The 14,466-nt window shown below is 40.8% G+C and overlaps 1 protein-coding gene across 4 annotated transcripts in view; it reads right to left on the bottom strand.

The window, feature by feature from the left end:
- pard3bb (par-3 family cell polarity regulator beta b) overlaps positions 1 to 14,095 on the bottom strand; it is a 222,297-nt gene extending 208,202 nt beyond the window's left edge. For all 4 annotated transcript variants that reach the window (XM_063497300.1, XM_063497302.1, XM_063497301.1 and 1 more), the window contains exon 1: positions 13,050 to 14,095. In XM_063497300.1, coding sequence (XP_063353370.1) covers positions 13,050 to 13,166 — 117 coding nt within the window. In that variant the 5' untranslated portion in view covers positions 13,167 to 14,095. The remainder of the gene's footprint in view (positions 1 to 13,049) is intronic.
- Between the last annotated feature and the right edge of the window lie 371 nt (positions 14,096 to 14,466).

The following is a 14,466-nucleotide window of genomic DNA, read 5'->3' as shown; positions in this document are numbered from 1 at the left end:
AGATGTTACAGGTTGTGCTCTCTGCACTGCAGAAGTTAGGTTGAATCTTCTCTCTTGTCAATCCAGAAGAGAGATCTTCCTCGTCCATCTTCAGAGGAAGGTCATATTGACGCCCACGCAGTCAAAACTAAAGATGGAGATGCGGCGTTCAGTTTCCAAGGTCCAAATCCAAGTCCCAGAAAACTGAAGTCTTCTCTGTTCCCAATGCATTTGTATTAAATTTACTTTTTATTAAACCAACTTTATCTTTCTTGCACTATTACTGCACTGAAAATGTTCATCTTTTTTCCATTTGTAAAAAATTTGTTTTTTGTTCTCTTTAAATCGTAATTATGCATTTATTCCAACTTCATTTCTAAATTGCAATTTTTTGATATTTTTATCATAATGCTTTTTATTTCTCACGTATTTATCACTTCTGCAACTTGAAGATTCCAAATAAATGAAAGTTCTCACAGTAAATGTTTTAAATATCGGAAATGATCCCAGTTCGTCCACTGTGCATGAATGTGTGCATTTGGTGCTATATAAATAAAAGTGAACTGAATTCAAACACAGTGGTATTTAAATTTGGGTGTGTATGAATAGCACAGTAGGCAATAATACATAACAACACGGATACATGAATGTAGCTTGTATTGGAAACACACGTTGGTCAAAAAGACTAGAAAGGCACTGTTGACCAATGTTGTGTGCAACACAGAAAATCTGTGTTGCACACAAAAAAAAAATCTAACCTGAATTGAAATTAAAATAAATACGTTAACAATTCTGTTCTGCAGTGTTAGTCAGTAAGTGACTGGCTGCTCCCGTATGGGATTAGAACGATGCCACCTTATCCCATAGTCCAGCCACTGATGCGATTCACATTCGTATATACGCAGCTAATCAACGTGGTTGACAGGCTATGACAGCGTCCTTATGTGCCGACACCGGTGTTTTAGCTAGCGAAGCGGCGTGGCTGACATGGAGTGAAGCCACGTTAATGACAATGTGTACAACCATTGGAGATGTGAGCAGGACAGACGGAACAACTGACGGAAAAAGTGTGGACTATACCACAATTTAAAAACTATAACAGTTTTTAAAACTGTTATAGTTATAACAGTTATAAACTGTTATAACTGTTTTTAAAATTTAAAAACTATACCAGTTTTTAAATTGTGTTGATAGGCCACGTAAAACCAGAGTTATGATAAAAATATCTGCAATGTTTGTTTTTTTCCTGAATACTATCGTTGTTTATATTTACTGCGGGAAGAAACGGTAAAAACTGCGTTTTATAAGGAAAACGCTCGAAAGCCTGTGAGCAACCCCCCCAGCCTTTCCTATTGGTGGAAAAATGTACTATGTGGACCAATCAAAGAATGATATGGCAACATGGCATTTAGTTGTTTAGGAAGGGGGAAGTTTTAGGAGTGACGGCGGTGTTTTGAGATGCGAGAGATTTGCGACGTTTAGCGCAAATCTTGTGTAGTTAGTGTGTAGTGTAGTCAATAGTTTTGTTGTGTGTGTCAGAACAATGAGGCGACTGCTGAATGTTACAGGTGTTACAGGAGTGACACATCTCCTGTTGTCAGGCCTGCAGGTATCAGGCTGTTGTTCTCCTTTATCTCATAGTGGACAGAAATTATTTTTTGGAGTGGTACCGGTATCTGGTGCCATTATGGCACCGGTTCTGACATAAACGGTAGTAACCAGACCGAAAAGCAGCGCACATTTCGGTGCTTTTTTTTCCTGAGATGTCATACACTTCAGATTCTAGCCAATCATTTTACCTTTGCAAGGATAGTAGGCGGGCCCAGGTACGTACGTTCTTTTAGAGCAGAGCTACAGGTTAAAAATGCCCAAGGCGAAGCGGTCAAAAGTCTGGCTGTACTTCACAGCAAAAGATGCAAACTCAGCAGCCTGCAACAAGTGCTTTAAGGTGATACTGTGCAAAGGAGGTAACACCTCGAATCTGATGAAACACCTGGCGACGCATAGCGTTTTTTAAAAGCCGAGAAATGCACCGTATTTGATAGCTTGCTGCAAGACCTCACACCGAGCACATCTACTGCGGGTGTGGTAACTCTCCATTAGCGAGTTAGCGCGGATCGCCCCGTGCATGGGGCTGGACGGTGCTTATCATTTTGCAGAAAAAAAGAGACTGCTAAAAATAAAAACATAAGAGGTTTTTGGACAAAATTTGTGTTCTCCATTCTTTAAGCAACAGTTCGAGCATCGTTTAAGCACCGGCACCGTTTCAAAAGTACCGATTTGACACCAGTATCGGATAAAACCTAAACGACACCCATACCTAAGAGGCACAAATAATTTGTGTGGCATCAAATTTGATGCAGAACAGCTGATAGTTCTGTAAATATTTTTGAAATGTTTATTTAAAAAAAACGCCTTGGCTGCATTTTTAGGTAAACAGCTGCAAAAAACTTGTTTGCAAAACTCAGTTACTTTTTTGAAGAAGTAACTATATAATTAATTGCCCAACATTGGTCATTATTTACTGTATTTTGCAGACAGAGAGTTACAGGACTCTCTCCCAGACCACAGACTCATACTCACAATACAAGTCAGAGCAAAAAATAAATAAATAAATAAAGTTGTGTTTTCAAAATTGGAGTTCAAGTTATTTTTACTTCCAATAGTGTTAACATGCTACACAGGTCATGAACAAGATTTTTTTACATTTTCACTGTAAGTGGGCTAAAGCAGTTAATTAAAAGTAGTCTAACATAAATGCTATAATTTGATTATTTTAATAAACCATGTAACTTGGATGGATTCAATGCTGGCGTGACCACAGTGCACACGTCTGCTGTTGCTCACAGTGGTCCAAGTTTGTGTGTTCGCTCAGACACATGAAAAATTAGAGGGAACATTGCTGTTGACCATCTGCTTCCTATAATAAAAATCCTCAGTTTTCCAAATTCAAACACAGAACAATGGAGAGAGGCTCTTTAATTTCACACAGCGGTCAATAAGTTTCACATTAACATAGTAATAAATTAAAATTATTCTAATTATTTGATGGACACCCACAAGAATCTACTGCACACCAACTCCTCATTTATAAAGCCCTCGCTCTCCGACTCCCCTTCTCCCTCAACTTTGCCCTCACCTTTGTTTCTTTGCTCCACACATCTCTCACGTCTTCCCCGAGGTGCCTTGTACAGATTACAGCTCTAGCTGGGCCCATTCTCTCTCCCTCCTCGCTCCCTTTCTCCGCCGTGTTGGGCCTGTGATTAATGACTTTGAAACTGTACTGGACAGCTGACTGCATAGAGCTGGTTGTTGAACAACATATTGAGACAACACACAAGCGTGCACACACATACTCAAGACAAATCACACGCAGCCTAAGGAAAGGTGTGACTCCAAACACTACAGGGTGGTGCTCCACTAAATCACTCTTTAAGGGTCAGATGCTCGTTAATGTTTTTCAAAAACTCACATTAGAAAGATTTCAAGCGCAGATTGTGTCCACGGGTATCACTGCAAGGGCAACATTTCCTTCTATCAGTGTATCAGTCCAACTGATCTGACTGTGTACACTGTAATAATTAAAAACGATATGTGTGCAAACGCGTACACGTACAATTACAAAACACGCCATTTCAATGGCTATTCAACAATCTTTGTTGCACAAGGCTCTGACACTGTGACCATTTATGCTCTTCTATTGTCTGTAACTCTTCCTCCCTCCCTTCCAGCTGGAATTTATAGTATGACTCCACTGTAACAATGACTTGGCTGAGACCCAGTCCAGATGCATGAGAGATAGATTTTCAAATACTTGGTTTTATTTTCTTCTTTCCCCTAGAGCACTACCAATCAAGGCTTTGGAAAATGTTAACTCAAGGACACACACCGAGTGCGCGTGTTTGTGTAACTGCCTGCGCTTTAAATTTTGTTTATTAGTTCTAATGTCCAGCCCTCAATCGGTCACCGTCACACAAACAGCGGGACGCCACACGAGCAATCATACCTCAAGAAATAGGCGTGATGAGTTCAGCTTGTATTCTACTTCCCACATCAGAAAACTAAGCCAGGCCTGCTCTCAGTGTGTGGGCTGATCCACACCACCCAAGTACAATTCACACAGAAGCCTTTAATTGTAACTAATCTATTAAAGCTCAACGAGTCATTCATCAAATTACAACAAACTAGCACAGGTGGATTTTGAAGCGCTTACAGCTGAAAACCCAAATCCATCATCTTAAAGTTATCATCGATTAAGCCCTTAAAAAAACTCTGTTAATTAAAGTTACGCAGCCTCCAAATGTTCCAACGCTCACTCACCGCTCTGGTAGCTAAACTTTGTTCTCAACCACCTGACCTGCCAAGTTAGCTCATATTAAATATACCCCCACCAACGTCTACTAAGTATTTTTACTACCAAGGCAGAAATGGTTAGTCTGACACTGACAGCTTATTTTGCTCGTGTGTCTACTTGGATTCAGCAAATTGACATTTCGAAGGTTGATAACTTGATTTTCACAGAACACGGTCTTTAAATCTCTGAGCAAGGAAAGATCCTGTGCACAAATAGATTTACAGTGTAGTTTGTCTGTTTGCCAGCAGGATTACACAAACAGTACCAAGACAAATATCATTAAACTTTGTGAAAAGGTGCAGAAAAGGAAAACTCCAGATCTTCTGCCACATTAACACTGAATATTAACAAATAATCATGTGACTAGAGTCAGATGATATTTAACCTGACAAGTAAAGAATTATTTGCAAATTAGAATTTATTATTTCAGAACATGTAAAGTACTGAGAAAGTACCACATCAGGTCAAAGATGAAATACACCCAACCATAAAGCTGACATTAATCAGCTGATTCTAATTATATACAAACCCATTTCAGTGGTTTCTGAAGAGACTGAAATGACTTGCGCAGTAAGTAATAGTAGTAGTAATAGGTAAAATTGTTTCCTGGTCACATGATGACGCGCACCATGCCGTCTTTCTCCAAGTTACATTGTTACATATTCAGTGGATCAGAACCTTTTTAAATTCAACTGATTGTTCACGAAACTAATCAGCAGACTAATCACTACAAAAAGTGGGAAACATGTACTACACCCCCATCTTTTTCATTTCTAGCATATCCCTGTAACCTGGAAACACAATGAGAAACACACAGTGAAAACAGCCTCATTCCTTCGGCGACCTGCTGCTGCTATGAGGTCATCAACGCCTGTTTGGGTTTCTCTGTTACAGTAGGCAATCCGTACGGCTGTACCGACGAGAGACGAAGATTCTGAGAGATAAGCCGTGAGCACACTCGTCTAATCTGATAAAGTGTCAGCACCAAATCCTGTCCCTCCAACTCTAGCGGTTTCTAAACCCAGAGAGACTCGCAGATATAAGTTTAACGATAAGAGTTGTAAACACACCGATCAAATCCAAAAATCAGGGGGATTAGCACTTAATGCAGTGTTTTGCCTGAGTCTATTTCAGATAATCTTGGGTAATTTGGGATATTTGATTCTCGTGACGTGATGTGGAAATGATTAATAGGTTGGAGTAAATTCCCTCCTGAGTGAAAACACTCTGTACCATCGCTCCCATTCTTATCTCTGAACAGTACGCCTTTTTAGTCTGCTGCTTAACAAACGAGTTTGGTATGCACGCTGCTCTCAAACTGAAGGTCGTGCAAATGAGTGGACCTCGATAAACCACAGAGGTGTGATGGAAGAGTCACGCAGTGCGACATCCACACCACAGCTTCAGCTGAATACTCGCCCACATTTAGATCCTTATCCAGAACTGAGAGGTCTGAAATCATCACAGACGTCAAGCAGGAAATGTATGTATTATATCATTTTATTATTGATAATTCTGTAAAGGCAGTGCCTAATATCCTGAAAGTAATTCTGAAAAAGCAAAATAAACAATCTACACTGAATCACCCCCGACCTGCCTTGTGACCCTGCGACAGCATTCCACACTTAAGATGGGCACAAGCTCACTTTTCAATCATCCAATTAAGCAAAGATACATTTATTGTCACGTTGTATAGAAAAATTCACGGTTTGCTTACACCAACTCAAACAGTGTGTTCAAACAAACCTTTCCGAGTCCGTTCTAAAAAGTCAGGCTGAATAAACACATTCCTGTGGTTTGTCTACAGAGGAGGAGGCACGTGTCTCCTCCCGGCCTCTCCCTCGCCCTCAGAAATAATTGCCTGTGCCGTGGCATGGGACCAGAATGTTTGTACGATTTTATCAGCTTGTTTGGCCACGCCTCATCAGCATTCCTGTCCCGACTAATGAAACTACACTGTACACCCACACTGGCAAGAACCCTTCCATACACATCCACCTGGAAATCCATATGCACAAGTGTATACACAGGTATAGTGTAAAAACACCACCAGCCCACAAACCCGACTGATTTCAGTTTTTAAAGCATAATATATGTATCATCTGGCTTCATCTATACCTTAGATTTCTTATCTTGGTCCAAATATGTGCAGTCACATGGTTTTATTTATTGATGTTTTATACATTTGGACAAGCAATGAAAGCAAGTAACGGTTCATGTATCATTTTAGTTTCACCGTGTCAGCCTGAAACTGATTTTAAAAGCACAGGAGCATTTGTTGCTCCTACACGTTTATTTGCAACCTATATTTTGGACCGAAGTCGTTTTTATTTTTGACACACACCCGGTGCAGGTCCAGTTTTTGAAAATGATTTTTGCTTTTACATCCAACCGCTATGACACCAACAGCTGCAAAGTTTCCTGCAGATCCAGATCTCCTTTTTTGGAGACTCATTTCTGCTTTGAGTGCTCAAACAGAGATGTTGTGACAGCTCTGAACCTTTGAAGTGTCCAATAATGTTTTATTATCCACACACACCGCACAGCGGTCCACAGATCAAAGGAACAGTTATTAATATTTTTGTTTGTTTTATTCTTTGTAAATTATACCAAGGTTCAAATATTACTGATTAAATTTCATTGTTCACTGTTTGCTCACTTTGTTCAGAAAATAAAAAGAAAACTTCTCTCGATATGAAAAGCCGGTCAGCGCTGTCCATTATATTTGTTTGGCCTCCAAAATGCGAGTGTCCAAACACTGTCTCTGTTTTAGTAGGACAAGGACAGCCTGCTTGTGCCCATTATTGCCCTGGTATAATTAGCAGAAAGAGAAGCACGGCATCAGTGTTTGGAATAATGGTGAAAGGATTTAGAGGACTCAAAATGTTTCATTATGTTTTCCAATGTCACAGAAATTATTTAAACCAATTCGCATAATTCGGCCATTGCAATGGAGATATTATAGAGGGTTTAGAGACACAAAATAAAGCCGCCATCTCCAGTAAAGTTTGCCCTAAAGGTCTGAAATTTCATATCAGTGTTTTCTAGATAAAGTCCCATTCATGCATTCTGGCTGTACAGTTAAAGAAAACTGGTCTCTCCTGAGCAGGATGTGCGTATTGGCATCAAACGTGGAACCTGTGTTTCTAATAAACGAAACAATAAACGTACTTTTCCCATGGCGGGGATCTGCTTTTTATTTTGAAACTGACATGATTACAGAATGCTAAGTGTCATTTTTCTGGATTATACAGGCAACACCACCTGCATTTCACTTGTACTGGGACTTATGAACACACAGTCGCACACGTGTCTGTTTGGCCAAAGGCAATTAGGCTGATAACTTTCTGGCAACTCCCCACAAAAAACAACCTCCGCCTTCATCCCTCCCTCTTCCTCTTCTCTCTGCTATCTTCAAATGCTTTTGTTCTGATTTCTTCAGATGGTTTATTAATCTCCTCACAGCCAACGCTCTACAAAAACCCTGCATATCACTATTTTTTTTCACTTTATACAGTCATGCTCGGTGCTTCCCTTCCATAATTTGTGCTAGCCCTCTATGATCATCCATCAACAGTGATAGCTCTATATTATGCTGTAGCTGTCAGCAGGCTTGTTTGCTCTGATAAATAATTAAAGATCACAGTGCTCTTAGATCACTGATATATTGAGTGAAGTGGATGACAGTTAATCTAATGATATCTGCTAAATAAAAACTTACAGACTAATTGACTAATCTGTGCTTTTCTCTTAAAAGCTAACTGGAGATACACTTTATTTACATGAGTGTCCTAAAGGCGTGCTACAGCTAACCAGTACTGTCAGGATCAGATCCATTCACACTGCGCTAAGTCTACGAAAAATGTTTTAAGTATAATAATAAATGGTTACTATTTGAATGGTATTTGTCACACTTAAATGTTTCAGCTCAAACTATTTTTAATATTACACAAAGGTAATCAGAGTAAATACAAAACACCTTTTTTTAAAAGCTGATTTCACTTCTTAAGGGAATAAAGTTATCCAAACCTCCCTGTCCTGTGCGGGAAATAATTTCTCCCAAATCAACTGTGATTAACCACAGTTCAATTTCAGCAGCCGTGCCCAATTACTGCCACAAATGACTTAAATAGAAGCTGTCTGAGAAAGTAAAGTAGACTAAAAGATCTAAAAAATCAACACATCGTGGCACAATCTAAAGAAACACCTGATAAACTAAGTCAGTGTCTTGCTGTCATCAGTCTGAGGCTTCACAGGAGTGGCTGGCCTGCCAAAATTATTCAAAGAGTGCATCAACGACTCACCCAGGAGGTCACAGAAGAACCAGAACTACATGTGAAGAACAGCAGGCCTCGCTTGCCTTAGTCAACAATAAGAACGAGACTGGGCAAAACTGGAGAGTTCAAAGAGAAAACCAATCCTGACCAGAAAGAACACCAAGGCTCGTTTCACATCTGCCAAAAAAAACATCTGGATGATCCACAAGACTTCTGGGAAAATATTCTGAGGACTGACGAGAAAAAAAGCTGAACTTTCTGGAAGGTTTGAGTCCCATTACATACTGCATTTCATAAAAAGAACATCAGAGCAACAGTCAAACATGGTGGTGGTGGTGTGATGGTCTGGGGCTGTTTTGTAGTGGTTTAATCAGACTCAGATATTTTGGCGTCACCTCAAACTGGTCATTCATGCTGGAAAACCCTCCAATGTGGCAGAATTACAACAATTCTGTAAAGAACAGTGGACCAGAACTCCTCCAAAACAATGTGAAAGACTCATAAACACATAACTGTGTGTCCTCCTGCCAAGAGCGACACAACCAGTCATTAGGTTTAGGGGGAAATTAGTTTTTCACACGGGGCAGGTGTGTTATTGTTTAAATACCGCATTTTGTATTTACTCAGATTGTTGTTGTCTATTATTAAAATTTATTTGAAGCTCAAAAACATTTAGGTGCAAAAAACTAAGAAATCAGGAAGTGGGCAACAAACAGCAAACAGATCAGGCCAGAAAGGACGGGGGGAAAACTATTCACTAAACACATGATAAACAATGTATCTACACTATAGGGATAAAAGAACCAGTTCACACTTCTTAATATAAGATGTCTGTTGTTTTCAGTCCCGTTGCCACAGGTGTGTAATATCAGTCAGCTTTCAAAAGCAGGCTCATTCTAAAGAGCTCAGCAGTTTCAAGTCTGTTACTGTAACAAGTCAGTCTGTGAGTTTTCACCCCTTCCAAATATTCAACGATCAGCTGTGTTCAAACGTCATCTGGTATTATCATCAGCACAAAGTCTGTGCACCAGGAGCTTCATGAGATGGTTCACGATGACCGAGCAGCTCCTGTAATTATAACGCACAGGTTCCACACAGTGTTTTTTATCTAATGCCCTTCATTCTGTGCTTTTCTTTACTCATTTCGCGAAACTATGCATTTACAGGGTGGGTTAGAAGTGAGTCTACAATCTTAGTTTCACTGGAGACAAAAGGGAGGGATGTCCCTCCTACATTTATCTGTGTACAAGCGCCTATATTGTTTTTTCACGTATAACTCCAAAATGAGTGATATTACACACTCTCTACTGAATATAAAATTTGTAAAATGGTTATGTTTCACAAATTATGGTTATGTTTTACAGAACTAAACCCAGGGTTTAGCTCTGTGGTTGAACAGGCGACCACAAGACCAATCGCAGCAACCCAGGCTTGATTCTGACCCAACGCCGTTTGCAGCGTGTCTTCCCCACTCTCCTTCTCTTCACTAAAAAAAACTAATAAAAGCCCCAAATATAATGATAAAAACAGAATTTATGGCTTAGCATCAGTGTGGTGAACGAGTTCTAAATCCACATCCAAAAACGTGTTAACCAAGCTAAATTAGGTACTTAGTGATGCGAGACCTGCCTTATCTCTAAAAAGAGCTTTAAAGGAATTAGAAAAAGTTAGAAAAAGACCTTTAATGTATTAGTAAATAACTGCAGTTTCATATAAAAAGCAGTCATATCGAAGCCTTTTGTTTCTTCCATCCTCTCTGGGTGCACCCTGTGGGTTAAACTAACACGAGTTTTAATTCAGAGATAAATGTAAAACTAAAATGATCACAAACAGGAATTAAATCCTCTCAGAAGCTCACCTTAAGACTACATTTCATGAAGCACAACTCTTTTTGAGATCGCTCAAATGCAGCGCTAATGTCTGTGCTATGCATTAGCTCCTCTTAAGCACCACTGTGGGTACACCTAACAAAGCAGCTGATAAATAGTACTGCCAGTATCAGTTAGCTACAGTGCATGCAGAAACACAAGATAATAAAACGCTTTTAATCCAAGCAGCATACTCTCTAAGTAGAGTGAAGCAGATAGGGAGGAAGGGGAAAGAGACAGACAGAAAGCTAGCAGTCTCTGTGATATAAAAATATGATTTGCCTGGCACTGGGAGGGAGGATTAGGGACTGGACCACTGTACAACACACACATATATCCTAGATTTTTAATCCCGAAACATGCTAACAGCCATAATTATATGGCTACAAGAGATTAGTGTTGCAGAAAAATGACTGAGTGACAACAAGAAAGTCAGAAAAACACACACAGAGAAAATACTTAGGAAGAAGAAAAGGAGACTACAAATTCACCACCCCCCAAGAAGCAGAACTGGAGTCTGATGTCAAAAGTTCTGCAAGGGAGGGTTGAAAAAATGAAGACAAGCAACAGGACAATTACTGTGAAAATGATTAAGAGGAAAAAGAGCTAAAACCATTTGAGAGTACAAAGTGCAGAGCGAAGGTTGAAAGAGGAGGAGAGACTGAGACTTGCTGACAAAGGTGTGGGAGACAGCGGGAAAAGGGAAAGAAAACAGAGGAAGAAGAGAAGAGCAGGCCAAAACACACAGAGTGAGCATGTTCTTAGCAAAGAATTTCATTGACACATGCACCAAACAAAGACTTTAAACACTAACAGACCAAAGCAGCAGAGCAGGGAGGCGCTCACATCGCAGCACACCTCAGATGTTCCTGCTCTAGCTTCATAGCACCGCGTTAGATCTATGCTGCAGCCTGCAGTCCACCTTCCCTGATATGTAACTACAGCGAAGCAGACCTCAACTGCTGTGACAGGTCTGAGAAACACAGCATCCTTCCACAAGGATGATGCCTTTATAAAGCAAATAGCAAATAACTGTTTTATTATTGAAACAAAGCTGCCTTTTAATAAGTCAGAGCTACTAAAAGGAGACTTGAGAGTCAGTTCTTCAGTGAACTGTTGTCTAAGATTTATTGACTCTAATTCCAGCATGATCGGCTCAATCAGACTCGTGATAGCAGAGCTAATGGAGACACAACAACATCACTCGCTGCAGCGGGGATTCGAGACAGTACCATACATCACGCTTAAGAGCAAACAAACTACAGTCAAAACAGTGTAAACTGATCTTTACTGTGAAAATGAAAATAGGCCCTTTCTTTGATTTATTCAAGACATGTACCCGCACGACTCTTTCCTTCAGACACATTTACTTCTAGAGGTAGTCATCATAGCTTCCATTTTCTGAGCTGAAGATGGTGACAGTTTCTCTATCCATACCCTTCTAGTTCTAGCTGGAATGGGGGTATCTTATAAAGAAGAGCTGCATGTGAGGGAGGAAGTGTTCAATGAGGAAGAACAGTTTAAACAAAAGGGACACAACGGCTCGAGCTACGTGCACAGCAATATACAAGGTGAACAGGAGATTTACTTGTGTAAAAGATAAGAATGATAAATATGATGAAGGGGCAAAACACACAGGAGGGTTGTGTGGTGAGGGGTAATATACGGACAGGTGGAAGCGGATTAAAAAGGAAAAAAGGTCCAGGGAGCAAGAAAAACAGGACGGCATCTCTAGCACTCTCTCATATAAACCCACACACACACACACACCTTCGACATCTCTCCCTCAATCACAGCTGAGACGATCCATCCATATGACTGCTGTGCCTTTTGAATAATGGACCCAATATGAAGCAAGTCACTGAGAAGATTTGGTTGTGTGATGGGGGTCATGGGGTTCCTGCCCTGAGAGCAGCGCCGGGAATCAACAGCAGTCATAAAGGAATCACAAGACGGAGTCATTTGCATTTTACACTCACAACTAAATTGGAAATGACTCGCGCCTGCTCCTGTCTGGACCATCACAATTCATATCAGATATGCTTTTAATTTTTTATACAGCAATTATGGAAAACCGGACCTCCATGGCTTTGTCTAATTTCCCAAGACTTTTAGATGTGAAAATCATATGGTCCTTTCATGATATAAAAATGACTGAGCTCTCGATTATTCTTTCATGACTTCAGGGGGAAAACCTCAAATGTTATGAAAGTGCTGTTTCATAAAAACTTATCTGTCTCGGAGTTCATGAAAATCTTAACACATTATTACAGAACTACTTCTTACAATAAATAATGGAGCTAACTGACAGCTCAAGGGTGAGATGGACTCGCAGAGAGATAAGGCTGCATTTGTTCATGCTTTTTGTTCATTTTTCCCAAGCAGAGCGCTGCTCTATGGGGTATCACTGACAAAAACATATTTTTCTGCAGCTGCGATTTTTGCCACAGTCACAGTATAAAGATGTGCTGCGTTTAATGTGTTGAATAAAAGAGTCACTTCTCGTGCCAAGACTGCTATCAGGCGTAATTGTAAAGACAGACAGGTGCTTTGCAAACTTCTCCACAGTACCTGCTCCAGGAGTTTTCTGTATCTCTGGGTGGCTTGCTGGATGAGGTCCCTCACGGTCCATCCCTCCTTGCATGGCACCACCACACCTGTCTGCCCAAATGTTACTGTCACCTTCATGATGGCTGCTCTCCACTTTATCCCAGATCCGAGCCCTCTGGATGCAGATGATGAGCAATGTTCATAACAATGCAGGAAGGCCTCCCGGAAAGACTTGAGAAGAAGGCAAGGATGTCATCAAATACCAAAATATAAAAATACAGTACTGGCTGTAGGTGGCTTGAACACAGCTGCATCCAAATAAAAGTTAGATTTCTAAAACCCAAACTGCTTTCCAGAACTCTCCACAGGCATTAGAGTCATTTTGTGATCTCAGTACATCCAGCAGCCTTCACATGCAAAGATAACCATGGCTGTCGCTCCTCTTCTCGTCTCCTCAAGCACAGCTAAGGATACCACTCAGCAGGTCTGAACACAGCTTCCTGAAGCGTTAAACTACTGCACTGTTTGCGTGATGGAGCTGAGCGGTGTGTCCTGTCATGCCTCACGGCGGCTTAACTGTAGTTAACTTGTAATAAAGTTAGCTGTGTGTCAGCTAGCTGCACTAGCCCCGGCTATGATATCAAACCCGGGGTGGACGCTTTCAGTCTGTCACAGCTCTTCGATCTCCACACGCTTCCTCCACTATCACAGATGCCGTGTTTCTACGTGTTTTACCAGTCAGACAAAAGTTTATCCAAACTTTCACATAACAGCTAGCCGAAGCTGGCTCCTTCGCTAGCTAACGTTAGCAACCTTAGCTGAACTTTGGAGGGAGGGATGCAGTCGGTCGGGCATCATTCCACAAGTTTTCCCTCTCCCAACTTTCCTTTTTTCCAAGCCGTCACTTGCATCCACTACATCCCGGACAGGCACGGTAAGAAGGCGGGGACGCAGTTTTGATATTCGGCGGTAAACTGGGCGTGTACTGGAGCAGGTAACGGAGCAGTAAAACTGTTTTGGAAAAGTTTTGAGATTCCTTCACTGCCGACCGCTCCTGACCAGTTCCTGACCAGCTCCTCCACCGCTTCACGCTGTTCACTTTCTTAAAGGGGAAGTGCTCCAATTAATGCTGCAGCTGGGAGTAGTGCACATGGATCCAGATTCTCGGTTCTAGCCTGCAGTGTTAGGATGGTCAACTTATATTAACGAGTTAACCAGACCAGATGTTAGAGCAGCAGACTGCTAACCCGCAGGTTTCTGCTTTCTCTGATGCTGGCGTCACTCACATTACTGCTTTTTATATGAACCCAATAATGATAACAACAAGAGCACAAGCCTCCTCTAAGGCAGCTCGCTCTCTGCATTATTTACTTTTACAGGACAGATGTTTACTTTGATTACTCAAACATTACATTATGTAGGAGCAGGTAATCAATAA

Source organism: Pelmatolapia mariae, linkage group LG16_19, assembly GCF_036321145.2.
Source record: "Pelmatolapia mariae isolate MD_Pm_ZW linkage group LG16_19, Pm_UMD_F_2, whole genome shotgun sequence".
Lineage (NCBI taxonomy): Eukaryota > Metazoa > Chordata > Actinopteri > Cichliformes > Cichlidae > Pelmatolapia > Pelmatolapia mariae.
This window is presented reverse-complemented; position numbering and strand designations above follow the sequence as displayed.